At 45.9% G+C, this 17958-nt stretch overlaps 2 protein-coding genes across 2 annotated transcripts in view; one reads left to right on the top strand and one right to left on the bottom strand.

The window, feature by feature from the left end:
• The window catches only part of LOC140408889 (peptidoglycan recognition protein 1-like), a 42044-nt gene that overhangs the window by 22440 nt on the left and 1646 nt on the right, over positions 1 to 17958 (bottom strand). Inside the window, exons 2-3 of the mRNA XM_072496729.1 lie at positions 10480 to 10504; positions 205 to 258 (exon numbers count right to left, since the gene is read on the bottom strand). Coding sequence (XP_072352830.1) covers positions 205 to 258; positions 10480 to 10504 — 79 coding nt within the window. The remainder of the gene's footprint in view (positions 1 to 204; positions 259 to 10479; positions 10505 to 17958) is intronic.
• Positions 7026 to 17517, top strand: slc10a4 (solute carrier family 10 member 4). The gene is made up of 3 exons (XM_072496728.1): positions 7026 to 7545; positions 8512 to 8722; positions 16409 to 17517. The coding sequence occupies exons 1-3, from the start codon at positions 7064 to 7066 to the stop codon at positions 16925 to 16927; spliced, it is 1212 nt and encodes a 403-aa protein (XP_072352829.1). The 5' UTR covers positions 7026 to 7063; the 3' UTR covers positions 16928 to 17517.

Below are 17958 nucleotides of genomic sequence, written 5' to 3' on the forward strand. Positions count from 1 at the left end.
GGCAGGGTCCAAAGGTAATGACTTTGTTCTATCCAATATTTAACTGACAGGAATATAACAGATTTTTGAAGGAGAAGGTATTTAAAGAGAATGACAGTTTGACATGGATCATCCAAAGCAGTTAATGAATTCTTACTATAAAATACAAGAAGCAGAATTATCAGTTAACGCTCCCAATGTGGGTTATGAATTGTATGTATTTACCTTGGACTACAAGCAAGATTCCAGAAATCACAAGGAGGATCTTCATTCTCTGAACTAAAAATAAACAAGATATTTGATATTTAACCTTTTAAAATAAACACGTTGGGCTCTTAAAAACAGGAATAGATTCTTTTCCAGGTTCAGTTTGTTACTGAGTTAAGTTCACCTGTAAAAACATCCTCATCGTTCAGAAACATCAATTGCAGATATTTCAGACTCGTGCAGTAATTACCTGCTGTATTGGACACATGTCTGATGTGTATTTACACAGGTAACATATGCAAAGGAGATCATGGCTACAATCATGACCTCAAGTTGTTGAGTGAGCAGCAATTGTGCTTTTTCTTCATTGATGGGATGTGGGTGGAGATATTACCCATCCCTAATAAATACTGTTTTACCAGTGAAGGCCACATTCCAAGAATGAATAAAATACAAAATTTGTTCATATCCTGAACACTTTTGTTTTACAACACTTCAATAGCTATCGATAAACAGTTTGGTGAATATTATATAAATCATGATCTGAATGCATGTGAGTACGAATGAAAAACAAATCCTCTGCTTGCTGCTCATAGCAACGTTTTGTCTGCACATAGCCAACAGGCAAATCTCTGCTGCTTCTGGTATAATCACATGGCATACAGCAGGCATTGTCAAACTCGGGGGCGTGACCCGCGGGTGGGTCGCGGGCGGGTGTCGGGAGGATCGTGGAGCCGTCCGTCGCGGCGCACCCGATCGCGTAAATCAGCGCGCAACAGCCACAGCAGCCGGTTCTAATAACGCCGGCTGCAAGCGGCCTTCAAAATGGCCGTGAACATGTAAACAAAATGCAGCCGCATTGCGCTTGCGTACCAGATCATCGATGCGCATGCGCGAAACTATGCACAGCACACCGGTGATCGGGCACGCATGCACAGTGCGGCCGCTTTTTTTTTTAAACGGTCACAGCTATTTTTTGTCCAAGTTCGGGGGTTTTATTCATTTTATTTTATTGATTTTTCTTTTCATTTATTTTATTCATTTTTTTTTTTACAAGTTCGGAGGGGTGGGGTTATTCATTTTATTTTAGTCATTTTACTTTTACTTTTTTCATTTCATTACTCATTTCATTTTTTTTACAAGTTTGGGGGAGTTTTATTTGATAAAACTTTACAGGACAAAAATGCAGAGCTTTGGACAGATGAAATCTGTCCTCTCCATACTTTCCAACACCGGAAGGCTTCACCTTCATGCAACAGGTTCCATTGTACGAGGGCCAAAGGGACCCAAAACCATTTCCTCCAATAACATTTTTTTTTTTTTAATTTAAAAAAAAAATTTTGTATACATTTAGAGTACCAAATTATTTTTTTTTCCAATTAAGGGGCAATTTAGCGTGGCCAATTCACCTACTCTGCACATCTTTGGGTTGTGGGGGTGAAACCCACGCAGACATGGGGAGAATGTGCAAACTCCACACGGACAGTGACCCCGGGCCGGGATTCGAATCCGGGTCCTCAGTGCCGCAGTCCCAGTGCTATCCACTGTGCCACATGCTGCCCCCATTTCCTCCATTTTGTCCAGTAAGAAGTCTTACAACACCAGGTTAAAGTCCAACAGGTTTGTTTCGATGTCACTAGTTTTCGGAGCACTGCTCCTTCCTCAGGTGACTGAAGAGGTCTGTTCCAGAAACAAATATATAGACAGATTCAAAGATGCCAAACAATGCTTTGAAAACGAGCATTTGCCATTTTTGTCAGCAGCAAACAAGGTAAGAGAAAATGGTGGGTCGCACAGGTCAGCCGGCATAGTAAACATAGTAAAGGTAAGAAAAATCTTTCCCCCCCCGCCCCTCCTCTGTATCTTACTTGCTAAACCGAACCTAGGGTATGAAGGCATATCCTGCAAGATGTTCCCCATGAATTTCCTGATCTGTGCCCCCCCCCCCCCAAAAAAATGCCTGACCCCTACCCACCACTACTGCAGCACGGTGGCACAGTGGTTAGCACTGCTGCCTCACAGCGTCAGGGACCCGGGTTCAATTCCCGTCTTGGGTGACCATCTGTGCGAGTTTGCACTTTCTCCCCGTGCCTGCGTGTGTTTCCTCAGGGTGCTCTGGTTTCCTCTCACAGTCCAGAGGTGTGCAGGTGAGGTGTGGTTACGGGTTTAAGGGGGATACGGCAGCAGAGTGTGCCTAGGTAAAGTGCTCTTTCAGAGCGTCGGTGCAGTCTCGATGGGCTGAATGGCCTCCTTCTGCACTGTAGGGATTTTATGGATTTCCCCGCTGCTGGGACTACTCAGTGCTGACAAATCAGATTGGCCTACTGCTCTGAGGTTGGCACTTCCCTTCGCCAAGGGGCTTGTCGTGTTGGGTGTACCGATACACAAACGAACCAACATGGTTGTAGATGGTACAACTCTGTTTTATTATTCTGTACAATAACAACTGTTAACTTCTGGCTGTGGTTCGTACTTCACCAGCTAACCTGTGGACCCAGCCCTAGCACTATCTTAGTGAGGCACTCAGCACATGGTGTATGTCTGAGTGGCACGCTGTGAGCTCTGTGCTCTGAGCTATCTCCTGGTAGAATGAGCGGGAACTGTGGTTTTCCCTGTTTTATAGTGCGTGTGCTATCACTGGTGATTGGCTGCGATGTTGTGTGTGTGTTGGTTGGTCCGTCTACCTGTCCATCAGTGTGTGTGTGTGATTGCACCATGATATGTTAATATGGATATCATGACAGGGCTGAAGTCTCAGAATTGTCTTGTTAAAGCCGCCCCAGTCTATGTATTATCACTGCTGGGAGGTGAGCTGGGAGGAGGGCAAGAAGTAACGAGTAAAGTTCAGTGTTTAACAGTGAGTGTGTTCTGAAGTCAGTTCTGATGCTGTCTCGCGTCATTGAGATAATATCACAAAGTGATAAAGCTAAATCAGGGTCATATCAAATCTAAGTGTATTAGTTTCTTGAAGATCATTCATTATTCATCAAACAGCATTCTTTCCAATATACACAAAGTAATATTATTCAGCTAGCAGATGCAGCAACAGGATCTGGATTTGCAAGATAAAAAACACAGTAATATAACACTTCCAACATAACAACGTCAGAGGGCAGTTTACCTTAAGCTTTGCACATAAACTGGATCAAAATATCAACAGTTTTCGGGTGAAAAGGTCAACTTTTGATACCACAGAATCAAGCACTCCAATAAGCAATGCACAACGAGCCACATGGGGAACGGGCTCCCAGACATCAGAGGCCAACAAAATGCTCCTGCTGGGAGGGTGGCGGTGGATACGGAATGAGATTGAGGTGCCTGGGCACTTCAAGCAGAGAAGGGAGGGGATAGAATCGTGGAGAACAGGTTCATGTTGAGAGAACAGCCTGGAAAAAAACTGAGCACAAGAAGCGGGAAACTCGGAATTCTGTGGAATTCGATGAGCAAGGGTTGCCAGTAGTGACATGGAAAACTTTAAACTATTTCAAAGGACAGGGAAATTATCCTGGTGTCCTTACGAAACTCCCTCAGTCAACACCACAAAAGGGTTGTTATTTCATTGCAGCCTGTGTGAAGTTAGCTGTAGTCTTTCCTACATATTAAAAGTGACTGGACTTCAACAAACTGTTTAATTGGCTGAATTGGGTTGCTGCGAGAGGCGTTCTATAAATGCAATGTCTTCTGTCAAGTAATATTTGTCCATCTCAACACATTTCCCAGTCATCAGTCCCTGGACACCAGGAGGATTTGTGCCAGGCTCCATGATGTGTGAGTCCGCCGACTAATCCTGGAGCCACAGGTCCAGGGCCGGGGAGGGTGCTCCCTTGTTCCACATCCAGGGTTTCTGCAGTCAGCTTCCGGCTGTGCTGTGATCTGCTGGGTGCCACATGGTCCACTTTGGGCATGTTCCTCCCCTCCATCCATTTCAATCTGCCCCCTTCAAATGAGACAGACCTTCAGCCCGGCTTGGTGGTGACCAGAGCCGGACCATTCCTCGGGATTGCCTTCCCAGACAGGGGAGGAAGGTCTTCCTCAGGACTGCCTTCCCAGACAGGGGAGGAAGCTCTTCCTCGGGACTGCCTTCCCAGACAGGGGAGGAACCCCTTCCTCGGGACTGCCTTCCCAGACAGGGGAGGAAGGTCTTCCTCAGGACTGCCTTCCCAGACAGGGGAGGAAGCTCTTCCTCGGGACTGCCTTCCCAGACAGGGGAGGAACCCCTTCCTCGGGACTGCCTTCCCAGACAGGGGAGGAAGCTCGTCCTTGGGCCTGCCTTCCCAGTACAGTGGAGGAAGCCCTTCCTCGGGACTGTATTCCCAGACAGGGGAGGAAGATCTTCCTCAGGACTGCCTTCCCAGTACAGTGGAGGAAGCTCGTCCTCGGGACTGCCTTCCCAGTACAGTGGAGGAAGCCCTTCCTCGGGACTGTATTCCCAGACAGGGGAGGAAGATCTTCCTCAGGACTGCCTTCCCAGTACAGTGGAGGAAGCTCGTCCTCGGGACTGCCTTCCCAGTACAGGGGAGGAAGCTCTTCCTCGGGACTGTATTCCCAGACAGGGGAGGAAGCCCTTCCTCGGGACTACCTACCCAGTCCAGGGGAGGAAGCCCTTCCTCGGGACTGTATTCCCAGACAGGGGAGGAAGATCTTCCTCAGGACTGCCTTCCCAGTACAGTGGAGGAAGCTCGTCCTCGGGACTGCCTTCCCAGTACAGTGGAGGAAGCCCTTCCTCGGGACTGTATTCCCAGACAGGGGAGGAAGATCTTCCTCAGGACTGCCTTCCCAGTACAGTGGAGGAAGCTCTTCCTCGGGACTGCCTTCCCAGTACAGGGGAGGAAGCCCTTCCTCGGGACTGTATTCCCAGACAGGGGAGGAAGCTCTTCCTCGGGACTGCCTTCCCAGTACAGGGGAGGGAGCTCTTCCTCGGGACTGTATTCCCAGACAGGGGAGGAAGCCCTTCCTCGGGACTACCTTCCCAGTACAGGGGAGGAAGCCCTTCCTCCGGACTGTATTCCATGACAGGGGAGGAGGCTCTTCCTCGGGACTGCCTTCCCAGTATTGGGGAGGAAGCCCTTCCTCCGGACTGTATTCCCAGACAGGGGAGGAAGCTTACTCGGAAGAAACTCTTAAGATTCTAGTAGGCAAGAGCTGTGAGCAGAATGCTGCCACCTGCGAGCTCTGGACTGACATTGAGGAAGGGAGTTGTAGGGAAGTGTAATGTCTCACTTGGACAGGCTGCAGCGCGCTTACCCCAGGTTGGGGTTAAAGAGGATTTTACTCTGCAATTGGCTGTCCTGGGCTAGAGGGTTCCTGAAATGCGGAAATATTTTCCCAGTGCCATTTGTAATAAGGGCAAACTATTCAATAACAATATTTTTATTGTTCCATTTCTTCAACATTGTAGTTAACGCTGATGATTTTACCCGGGTAGAGTTACTGAACCTTAACTCTGAATAAATATTTGCAGAGAAAATATCAGCCTCCCTCAGGCTGGAGCGCTAACATTTCGTTATCAGGCTCAGTAACCCGCTCATACCATGTCAACGCATGTTATTAAAATAACATTGAAAACAAACAGGCTGAAATACATTTAGCAGCGGGCTCTTTTTTAGCTGCGCCTTTGCTTCATAGGAGAGGAGATTGTGTTCGCTCGGTGTGACCAACTCTGCGGTTTGTGGAGTCTGATGCTCAGGTGAATTCTACCTAATGTCTGTTCAGAATGAAGAGCACCCGCGTGTCAAACCCCAGCTCCTGTGGGGCTCCGAGATGATCTACAGAAGAAGGGTTATTTGTAACCCGGCAAGCTTTTCCGTTAAGCACTGACCCCGCGGGGAACCCCAGCAGGGGGACTGGGCGGCTGCTGGTGTCTGGCGGGGACAATTCACCAGGTCTCGGGAGGGCGGCCAGGTTCCAACAGACTCCATCCCCCTACTGGAGCAGCACTTCCTACACACATCAGAAAGAATATTAAAGAATACTTCTCGTCCCACTGCCCCGCTTGAGCCTACAACAAATCTGAAAGCTCCCCCAATGAAATCGGTATGGAATAGAATTTACAGATCTTCTCAGCAGATTATTGGAGTGGCTCCCAATTCTGTGATTTCTCACCGAGCCGCAATTGCTCTTCTTCATTCCAGAAATGGACACCTCGGAGTAAAAGAGAGAGAAAGAAGTGGTGCTGCGATCAGTAACAGGTCTGTGCTCACAAGCCCACGTCCTCGCTTGAAGAAGATGCAAATCAGGCTTCTGATGCTGACATCCAACATCTAACATGACCGAGAGCTCCCACTCTCCAATAAACTCCCTCCGGGAGAAACCATCGATCGATGGGTCCGCGAGATTGTAGATCATATAAATATACAGTGAATGTGGAGGAGAGTGTGAAGCACAGAGAGAGGGAGAGGAGGAGAGGGGCAGAGAGAGGGACAGAGAGGGAGAGAGAGGGGGACAGAGAGGGAGAGAGAGGGGGACAGAGAGAGAGGGACAGAGAGGGATAGAGAGGGGGACAGAGAGAGAGAGACAGAGAGGGATAGAGAGGGGGACAGAGAGGGATAGAGAGGGGGACAGAGAGAGAGGGACAGAGAGGGATAGAGAGGGGGAGAGAGAGAGGGACAGAGAGGGAGAGAGAGAGGGACAGAGAGCGACAGAGAGAGGGACACAGAGAGAGCGAGGGACACAGAGAGAGAGAGAGCGAGGGACACAGAGAGAGGGAGAGACGAACAGAGAGCGACAGAGAGAGGGGCAGAGAGGGAGAGGAGGAGAGGTACAGAAGGAGGGACAGAGAGAGGGGTAAGGGACAAAGAGAGAGAGGGGGAAAGGGACAGAGAGAGGGGTAGAGAGAGAGAGAGGGACAGAGAGGGGGAGCTAACTGCAGCTCACACAGATGGAGAACTCCACTTCAGTCAGAAATGTTACTTGGGTCCCATCAGCTGTGTGGGGTATTGTGAATTGGACAGGTGACTATGACAGCGCTGCTGTGAACCTCAGCAGTCCGGCCAGCCTGAGGAGCCAGGAGGCCCCCACCCTGAGCGGCGTTGCCCCGAGTGAGCTGCCCCCGGTGAGCCCGGACTCTGCCCTCAACCAAGGCATCAATGTGCTGGTGGGGGCGGTCCTGTGTCTCACTATGCTGGGCCTGGGCTGCACGGTGGAGACCAGCCGGCTGGGGTATCACCTGGGGAGACCGGTGGGGGTCCTGCTGGCCGCCATCTCGCAGTTTGTCATCATGCCCCTGGTTGCATTCCTCTTGGCCCTGGCCTTGTCTCTGGGTGAAGTGGCCGCGGTGGCCGTGCTGCTGTGTGGCTGCTGCCCGGGTGGAAACCTCTCCAACATCATGTGTCTGCTGGTCAACGGCGATATGAACCTCAGGTAAGAAATTCCAGTGCCGCGCTTCAGGGAGCAGCAAGTCAGTCACTTCACAAACCCACCATCCACATAGAATCAGGCCACCTAGAGACAACTGAGGCAAATTAATGCAACTGAAAGGTTAAAAACGCCCTCACCATTTAATGAGCGGGAATCGCATCGGGGCGGGGGGTAAGAGATGGGAGGAGCCCACAGGTGAGGGTGGGAATGGGATGGGGGTAGGGGAGGGAGTGGGATGGGGGTGAGGGAGAGGGGGTGTGGTGGGGGGATGGAGGGAGTGGGGTGGGGTTGGTGAGGGGGTGGGGCGGGGGGAGGGAGGGAGTGGGGTGGGGGTGAGGGAGGAGGTGGGGTGGGAGGGTGGGAGAGAGTATAGGGTGGGGGTGTGGGAGGGGGTGGGTTGGGGGTGACGGAGGGTGTGGGATGGGGGTGACGGAGGATATGCGGTGAGGGCGAAGGAGAGCTTTGGGTGGGGATGATGAGCGTATGGAGTGGGGGTGACGGAGGGTATGGGGTGGGCGTGAGGGTGTGTATGTGTGGGGCATGGGGATGAGGGTGGGTGCAGGATAGGGGTGAGGGAGAGTGTGGGGTGGGGGTGACGGAGGGTTTTGGGTGGGGGTGCGGGAGAGTATGTGGTGAAGGGTGAGGAAGGGTGTGGGGTGTGGGTGAGGGAGGGTGTGGGGTGGGGGTGAAGGAGGGTGTGGGGTGCGATGAGGGAGGGTATGCGGTGAGGGTTAGTTTGGGTGGGCGTGAGGGTAAGAAGCTGGTAGGGATGGGTAGAGAACAAGAGTGAAGCTGCTGTGTCTGAGAACCGGGCTGAATGCGGTGAATGAACGAGGGGGTCCAAGCTCCCCCTCGATTGAGGATGGCCCTGTAGAAGTATTGAATAAACCGCAGTGTAGTGACTGGCCTGTGCCGAGCCTAAGGACTGCAGCGTTTGTCTAATCTGTTTCTTCTTTTCCTTCCTTTTAGTATAATCATGACTATCTCCTCCACGTTAATGGCCCTGCTACTGATGCCCTTGTGTCTGTGGATTTACAGCCGAGCCTGGATTAATACCCCTGTGGTTCAGCTCATGCCCTTTGGGGCAATAATCCTTACCCTCTGCTGCACTTTACTCCCGATTGGGCTGGGTGTGTTTATCAGATACAGATACATCAGAGCAGCAGACTTTCTCCTCAAGGTACAGTGACCGGAATGTGCAGACTGCAGTGTCTGTCCCTCGCATAACCCCCTGTCAAGATAGTTCAAAACCATTGTCTGTTCAACCAGTGCATGCTCAAAAATCAGATACAAAAACAGAAAATGCTTGAAAATCACAGCAAATCTGCCAGTGTCTGCGGAGAGAGAAAATAGAGTTAATATTTTGAGTCCATACAACTCTTCTTCAGACATATGCGACACGAAACATTAACTCTGTTTCACTCTCCACCGTGCTGCCAGACTTGCTGAGGTTTTCCAGCATTTTCTGTTTATTTTTCTGATTCCAGCATCTGCAGTATTTTGCTTTTACTTTAGTGTCAAAAATCAGAAGCGTTCCCCTTCTTCTGAATAAATCAAACATGGTAAATCGCATGAAATTCAAATATGGATCGGAGTTAGTAAAGATGATTTGATCATGTGAACATTGACAAAAGCAGAAAAAAAATATATATATTAAAATGACTGCAATGTCGGCATTTAAAGGCTTGACTCATAGCAGATCTGATATCAGATTTGAGATATCATCTCATCCCCAGCAGACTTGATTAGCTATTCGTCCAACCAGCACAATTACATGGTAATGTATTTTTAGAAAAGTGTCCTAACTAAAGATTAAAATTGTATTGGGATTTGCTTGTGTTTTTATAGAATTTTCTTTCCAATATATTGCCGATTTAAATTGACACATGGAGACTTCAATTTAGTCCAGTGGGATTTGCAATACAAAAGTAACAGGACAAATAGATCTAACAATATTATGCCACTTACTGGTCTCTCAAAGGACCTGTGCTCTCAAACCCAACTCACCGAGTGAACTTTGAGAGCAGAAAGCACAGATAATTGAGATCTGATTTAAAAAATTGGCTTTTTGGAAACACTGAGTGGGTCAGGCAGCAACAGTGGAGAGAACAAGCCAGTTAATGTTTTGTGCATGGACCCTTCTTCGAAAACAGTTTTGGAATTTTGGCCAGTTGCATTCACACTCTGCTTTGCCAGGAGGGAGCTGTATACATTTATATGCTTGCCGAATGGAAGTGTGACGTTTAACTCCCCAACAGCTAATCGTTCATCCTGGGAAGAGTGGACCATATCATTTGTTTTGTCACAGTATTAAAACACTCCATACTAGTTTTATAAGATGCATAGGTGACCCAAAGGATTTTTTCAAACATGTTTTTGACTGTTGTGTGAAATTCAAGTGGTGTGAAATAGCACTTTAGGAGAGGGTTCATCCCTACTTTGCTTTGATGTGTTCAGAAGTCATTGTAGGTTACAATTCCCATCAATGTGCATCAAAGCTACTTTGCACCAATGCAAGAGATGGTGTTCTAACATCAATTTTACATGAGTACAATTACTTTAACCGTAGCTCTGTATTAACCTCCTTCAAATGAGTCCTGCGTCACGTCACAATCACAATTATCTGGTGTGGAAGTCTAATATATTAAGTGCAAACAAAGATTTAAACATAATGTTAATATTTCCTTTGCTGTTGAGAAATACCAAGAACAATACCAAAGTTTATACCAAAGGATAGAGTAGCAGTACAGATTGTGTCACTCACTCGGGAGGTTGTGAGTTCAAGAGCCATGACAGATTTTCTGCATAATTTCTGCTGACATCCAGTGCAGTTGGATAAGATTTAAAGAGATACACTATCTATTTCTGTGATTCAGATAAATAACACTATGTTATCTTAATAATTGATATAAAAAAATACTGTAAAAAAATACTCACCTGCCTTTGAGTGGGGTTCTCCTGGCTGGAGGTTATTGGGAATAAAAAACAAAATAGATATTCAGGTCAGTGCATTACAATTGTTATATAAGGCTCAAAGTTCTCTTACTGTAAAGTGGTTTACTTGGGTCAAACCTTTATTTGGAGACTTCTTCATTTCACTTCCACATGGGGTAAACATAACTTCTGCCTTTTCTAAAACATTGCAATTGAAAGTTTCATTTCTGGACTTTACTGAGAAATGTGTGTTTGACTACACCATATAGCCATTTTATTCCTTTGATATTATCACTTCCACTATTAATAACAATAATAACCTCTATTATTGTCACAAGAAGGCTTACATTAAGATTGCAATGAAGTTATTGTGACAATCCCCTAGTCGCCACATTCCGGCGCCTGTTGGGGTACACAGAGGGAGAATTCAGAATGTCCAATTCACCTAACAGCACGTCTTTAGGGACTTGTGGGAGGAAACCGGAGCATCCAGAGGAAACCCATGCAGGCACAGGGAGAACGTGCAGACTCCGCACAGACAGTGACCCAGTCCCTGGGAATTGAACCCGGGACCCTGGTGCTGTGAAGCAACAGTACTAACCACATTATGTTAGAAGTTTATATTTTTCCTCAATTCATTATTAGAAAATCTGGTAAATACTCTCATTGTTTATTGTGAGATCTTGTTGAAGCAGACCGTGTAAAATTCTTAAGGGGCTTGACGGGGAAGATTCTGGTAGAATGCTTCCCCTGGTTGGAGAAACTAAAACCAGAATTCCAGTTTCAGAATAAGGAGTCAGACTTGCAAAACTGAGAAGTGCAAAAGTTTCTTCACTCAAGTAGTGGTTAACCTTTGGAATTGGAATAGCCCAGAGTTCTGGATGCTCCATCATTGAGTGTGTTAGAAACAGAGATGATAGATTTTTGAATATTGAGGGAATTAAGGGATAATGGGGATTGTATATGAAGGTAGATATGGGGTATGGGTGGCACGGTAGCACAGTGGTTAGCACTGTTGCTTCACAGCACCAGGGTCCCAGCTTCGATTCCCAGCTTGGGTCACTGTCTGTGTGGAGTCTGCACGTTCTCCCCGTGTCTGCGCGAGTTTCCTCCGGGCGCTCCGGTTTCCTCCCACAAGTTAGGTGAATTGGACATTCTGAATTCTCCTTCAGTGTACCCAAATGGGCACCGGCTGTAGTGTGGCGACGAGGGGATTTTCACAGTAACTTCATTGCAGTGATAATGTAAGCCTACTTGTGACACAGCTATGACCTTATTGAATGACAAAGCAGGCTCGAAGAGGGGAATGGCCTACTCCATCACTTATTTCTTATTTTCTTATGTAAATTGATAATTATAAACAGAGATCTTTTTTCATGATGTTATATGGCTGTGAATATGTATAGCCAGCTGTATGATTGAGGTTTCATTGTTGGAAGTATTGCATTCCAGTGTAGTTTAAACAAATTGTAACCGCAGTTGTTCCACTTAAGGGCTATGATGTGAGATATGTGCAGGGTTTTAACTTTATAAGAAGCAGTCCCATTTTGTCATGATCATTAAGTTAGGGCCCTAAAAGTAAGATAATTCCAGGGAAAAGTCAGAATGCCTTGGATCATTGCAATTTTGGAGTGGGTTGGGGAGCAGGTATGTGATGCTTGGCATAATTTTTAAGTATTCCGAATGTTCCTGCTGTCCCCACAAAAATCTTTCATTCATTGCCTGTTTCTTCTATTTCTCCTTTCCGTCTTTTCCTTCAATAGCCTATTTATGTTGACTCCACAGAGAAACTGCTGGATTTTCCAACTTTCCCTTTCCCCATGAGTGGACTGACTGGCAGCTCAAAATCACCTCCACTTCATCTTTGATCTAGCCTTCACTGAGCAGCTGCTAAACAATCTACCCTATTTATTTAACTACCTCACCCATTCCCTTGAAGTTGGGTATTTAAAATTGCAGTCATTGTTGTTGGTCTTTTGTATAAATGCATCCCAAATCCAATTGAACTTTATTATCCTGTGATTGGTTTTGTCTTTGGTGACGTTCCTTGTCTGCAAAGTGTATTACCCGGGTCACTAACCATTACCAGTCAAGATGTGTGTGCATTGTACCTTATGGCTTCACTTGAATCAGTCTGCATTATATTGATATTGAAACAAGTTGTATTTGATTGATTGAAATCTCCCATTAAAATTAGCTTTCTTTTCACATATCCTCATTATTTTCCATCTAATTCTGACCTGACCGTTTTTTACTCACCTCTGATGTTGGCTTTACCCCATCAAAGGAGTTTTATTTATGACCTTCCAATTAAATTGGATTAATATATTTTACCTTTGAGATGAATGCTTCAAGTATATACCTTTGTTCAGTTTTCTAGCATCTGTAATTTTTTAATAATGCAAATTTATAATGTTCTGAACTATCAGTTAAAACCCAATCCAAATCTTTCTGTATGCTCCAGTTCTTGATTTGTATTCAGTGAGTTTCTCTATATCACATTTATCATCCCAAAAAAATCTTGGAGCTTAAATGTTTACAGTGAATTCTGGGTTCTCAGATGATAAGGGACATCCCCAAATATCTTAGCATCTTACAACCATATTGAGCATGCTGTTAATGCCTGATCCCTCATACAACATATATTAGAGCCTTTGTGCCCAAATTAAATCCTGTCCAAATATAGAGGGCAACTAGGGATTGGCAATAAATACTGGTCCGGCCAGCAACCCCCACATCGTGTAAATTAATGAAAAATAATACAAAATTTGCAATTTTTAGGGACATAGAACCAGGAGTATGCTTAAGCTTGTTCCATCATTCAGTGAGATCGTAGCTGATCTGTGAACTAACTCCAATGATCTGCATTTTCCCATATGTCTTAATTCCTTTGGTTAACAAACATCTATCAGTTTCAGATTTAAACTGAACAATTGAGCTAACATCAATGGTCTTTTACGAAAGAAAGTCCCAAACTTCTACCACCCTTGTGTGGAAGTGTTTCCTAATTTTACAACTAAAAAGACTGGCTCTAGTTGTTAGATATGTCTCCAGGTCCTACTTGTTCCCCTTAATACCTTTGAAACTTCAATCATATCATCCCTCAATGTTATAAATTCCAGAGATTTCTAAAAACCTTTTCACAGGATGTGGGCCATCCCTAATTGTTGCGCATCCCTAATTACACTTGAGAAGGTGGTGGAGGACTGCCTTCTTGAACTTCTTCAGTCCACATAGTGTAGGTACACCCACAGTGCTGTTAGGAAGGGACTTTGACCCAGCGACAGTGAGGGAATGGTGACATATTTCCAAGTCAGAATGCTGTGTGGTCTGGGAGGGGAATTTTCAGATCCCATGTATCTGCTGCAATCATCTTTTTAGGTGGCAGGTTTGGAAGGTGCTATCGAAGAAGGCTTGACGAGTTGCTGCAATGCATCTTGTACATGATACACACGGCTGCCATTGTGGGCTGGTGGTGAACAGAGTAAATGTTTAAGGTGGTGGATGGGGTGCCAATAAAGTGGGTTGTTTTGTACTCAATGGTGTTGAGCATCTTGTGTGTTGTTGGAGCTGCACTCAAGATGAAGGGAAGGTCATTGATGATGCAACAGGTTATGCCTGAGGAACTCCTGCAGTGATGTCCTGTTATTGAGCTGATTTGCCTCCAACCACCACCACCATCTTCTTTTGTGCTAGTTAGAATTCAATCCAGTGGACAGTTTTCCCCCCCTGATTCCCATTGACTTCAATTTTTCTCGGGCTCCTTGATGCCATACTCTAAGTCAAATGCTGTCTTGATACCATCATTTTGCAGATGATGGAGAGTAGATAGATTGGGTGGCAATTGTCAAGATAAAATGTGTTATGGTCAGGTCATACACGGGCAATTTTCCACATTGTTGGGTACATGCCAATTTTGTAGTTGGGACAGATTGGCTAGGGGCATGGCTTGTTCTGGAACATAAGTCTTCAGTTTTACTGTTGGGATATTGCCAGGTACCACAGCCTTTACTATGTCCAGTGCCCTCAGCTATTTCTCAATATCACGTGGAGTGATATCGATTTGACAAGACTGCAAACTGTGATGCCTGGGGCCTCGGGAACTGACCAAGACAGATCATCCACTCAGCACCTTTGGCTGCAAATATTTCATCCATCTCTTGTTCACTGATGTGCTGGACTCCCCCATCATTGTGGATGGGCTATTTGTGGAGAGACCTCCTTTGGTTAATTGTTTGATTGTCCAACATGATTCACGACTGCATGTGGCAATTCTGCAGAACTTAGATCTGGTCTGTTTGTTGTGGGATTACTTAACTATATGCATTGCATGCAGCTTCTCCTGTTTGACATGCAGGGAGTCCTATGTTGTAGCTTCACCAGACTGACACGTCATTTTTCGGTCTGCCTGGTGCTGCTCCTGGTGTACTGTCCTAAACTTCTCATTGAGCCACTGTCGATCCACTGACTTGATGGTAATGGTTAAGTGAGGAATATGCTAGGCCATGAGGATACAGATTGTGGTTGAGTACAATTCTACTGCTGTTGATGGCTCACAGCATCTCATGGATGCCAAGTTTGAATTGCTAGATTTGTTCCAATTCTAATCCATTTAACATGATGATAGTGCCCACTACATGATAAATGGTATCCTCAGTCTGTCAATGAATTTTGACTGCACAAGGTCTGTGCACTAGTCACTCCCATTAATAGTGTCATGGACAGATGCATCTGTGACAGGTATATTTGTGAGAGTGAGGGCAAGTAGGTGTTTCCATCACCATTTTCTGCAGGTCCAATTGGGCAGAATTTCCTTCAGGACCTGGTTAGTAGTGACAGTCACTGTTGATGAAGTCCCACAACCAGAGTACATTCTGTGACTTGCGACCCTCAGTGCTTCTTCCAAGTGGTATTCAATATGAAGCAGCGATGACTCATTAGCTGAGGGTAGTAGGTTGTAACCAGCGAGAGGTTTCCTTGTCTGATGCCATGACATTTTGTGGGGTTTGGTTTCAATGTTGAGGACACCGTCCTCCTGACTGTATACCACTGAACTGTCTGAATGGCAGGACAGATCTCAGGATGGTGATGGAGGTGTCTGGAATAATACTTGTATGATATGATTCCATGACCATGGCTATGATTATGGCAGGCATTGCTTGGCTAGTCTGTGGGATGGCTCTCCCAATTGTGGCATGCTAGCAAGGTGGGTTTTGCAGGGTCGGTTGGGCAAGATATGCGGTTGTGATTTCCAGTGCCTAGTTTGATGCCAAGTGGTCCGTCATTTTCTAATTTGACTTTTCTGCCGTGGTTTGGTGAAGCTGAACATTTCAGAGGCGTTTAGAGTCAACCTCATTGTGTGGGTCTGGAGTCTCATGTAGGCCCGGCCAGGTAAGGATGGCAGATTTCCTCTTCTAAAGGAACATTAATGAACTGGATGGGTTTTATGACAATCTGATAGTGCCATGCTCACTATTACTAAACATGACTTTTAATTTCAGATTTATTAATTAATTGAATTAAAATTTCACCACTTGCTATTTTGGACTTGAAGCCATGTCCCAAAGCATTAGCCTGGCTCTCTGGATTTCTGATCCAGTGACATTAGGAAGGGGGATGGTGGCATGGGGAAAGTACAGTGCCCAGAATCACTCACAATACTCCTAGTGTGGTCTGGCCAGAGTTTAGTATAGCTGAAGCACAACTTTGGTCACTTGTAATCTCTTCCATTTAGGTGTAAAGGTCAACATCCAAGTCACTTTGGACCTGTGCTATTTCTAGCTTTTTGCCTTTCATGCAGCATTCTGCCGCATCCTTTTTAGATTCAAAGTGGCTGACCTCCCACTTAGAAAATGTGAAAATATTTAAACTAGTAAAAGAAGTTGAATTTGCATATGGTGAAATTATTTTAAAAGCAATCTTCCTTTTCTAGGTTTCCCTGTGGTCCTTGATGGTCGCCCTGATAATCCTCTTCATCCTCACTGGCATCTTGCTGGGACCTGAACTACTGGCCACCATCCCAGCTTCTGTCTACATGGTGGCTGTACTGATGCCGCTGGCTGGATATGTCGCCGGTTATGGTTTAGGCGCTCTCTTCAAATTGCCTCCAAACTGCAAACGGACAGTTTCTTTGCAGACCGGGTGTCAAAACGTCCAACTCTGCACAGCCATCCTGAAATTAGCCTTCCCTCCCCAGGTAATCGGCGGCATCTACATGTTCCCGCTGCTCTACGCTTTATTCCAAGTTGCAGAAGCTGCCCTGTTTGTTCTGGCATATAAAATCTACACAAGAGGCGAGTTAGACACCGAGCCGCCAGGCCAGGGTGATGACACTGATATTTCATACAAGAAGCTCAAGGAGGAAGAGCTGACTGATTCAGCTTATGGAGCAGTGAGTAGGAGTGAACAACACGCTGTTATGATGGAACCCACGGCGAGCGATAGGCAATAAAAGTGAATAGCAACGAGCTCACACTAGTTTCACCACTGCCCACTAAACCTTTCATCGCTCATTGATCATTAATCTTGACATTGTCACGTGCTCTGTGCGATCCAGTGTTTTTGGGGGGGAATGAATATAATGGAGTTCAAAATTATTGAGATTTAACGAGTAAGAGTAAAAATGTCAATTTTTGCAAGCTGCCGGGTTTAAACGATTGATAATATTTAACATGTCAAGAAGTGAATCCTCCAGGACACAGTAATGTATCGATATACTCCACCTGCTCCTCGAAAACCTGTTGATGTTTCGTGAATAAACTTTAAGGAGACGTAATCTATGTTCATTTACAATATTTCCCAACTAGCAGAGCCCCGCAATATATCGGAATTCTCTAGAATTAGCGGAGCCACAACATAATGTACCTTCCACAACACCTTTTATTCTAATTGCCATGTTTTGTTCGCTCATTGCTAATAAAAGTTGCCGAAAAGCCGTGAGTGGAGCTTGTTAAATGGATTGAATTAACCAATGAGACTTTGCAAGTGACTGGTTTGGGTGGACTATTTAAACAGAGCAGGGGAGCGAGCCTCAGCCTGACACTATGGCTACTTTAGGTGAAGATGCGCTTGATTATATTTACTCACAGTATAATCCCTATTCTTACCAATACATAAGCAGCCGGCCAAAAGGATCTACCTGGAGACAGAGGAATTATTTAAGCAACTATGGTGACGCCAGCGAATATTTCGACAATTATCAACGAGCTCAGCTTAAAGCCATTTTATCCCAGGTGAATCCCAATTTAACCCCGAGACTGAGAAAAGCAAACACCAAAGATGTGGGTGTTCAGGTTAATCCCAGAACCGATGCGTCTGTGCAATGCTCGCTCGGTCCCAGGACCCTGGTGATGATGACCATGCGGCGGAGAGGAGCAGTCAAGCGCCGGCCTTTAGTGCAGGGCAGCCAGGCCAGCATGCCCAAAAACGTCCGCTTTCGGAGGACCATGGCCATCTACTCTCCCATTGTGTCTCCCAATCTGA

Source organism: Scyliorhinus torazame, chromosome 3 (genome assembly GCF_047496885.1).
Source record: "Scyliorhinus torazame isolate Kashiwa2021f chromosome 3, sScyTor2.1, whole genome shotgun sequence".
Classification (NCBI taxonomy): domain Eukaryota; kingdom Metazoa; phylum Chordata; class Chondrichthyes; order Carcharhiniformes; family Scyliorhinidae; genus Scyliorhinus; species Scyliorhinus torazame.

Bases quoted from the DNA above. Each gene is read 5' to 3' on its own strand.
- slc10a4 (XM_072496728.1), top strand. From the start codon at position 7,064: ATGGAGAACTCCACTTCAGTCAGAAATGTTACTTGGGTCCCATCAGCT. The intron at 7,546-8,511 runs GTAAGAAATTCC...CCTTCCTTTTAG, and splicing joins AACGGCGATATGAACCTCAG to TATAATCATGACTATCTCCT. The intron at 8,723-16,408 runs GTACAGTGACCG...TTCCTTTTCTAG, and splicing joins CAGCAGACTTTCTCCTCAAG to GTTTCCCTGTGGTCCTTGAT.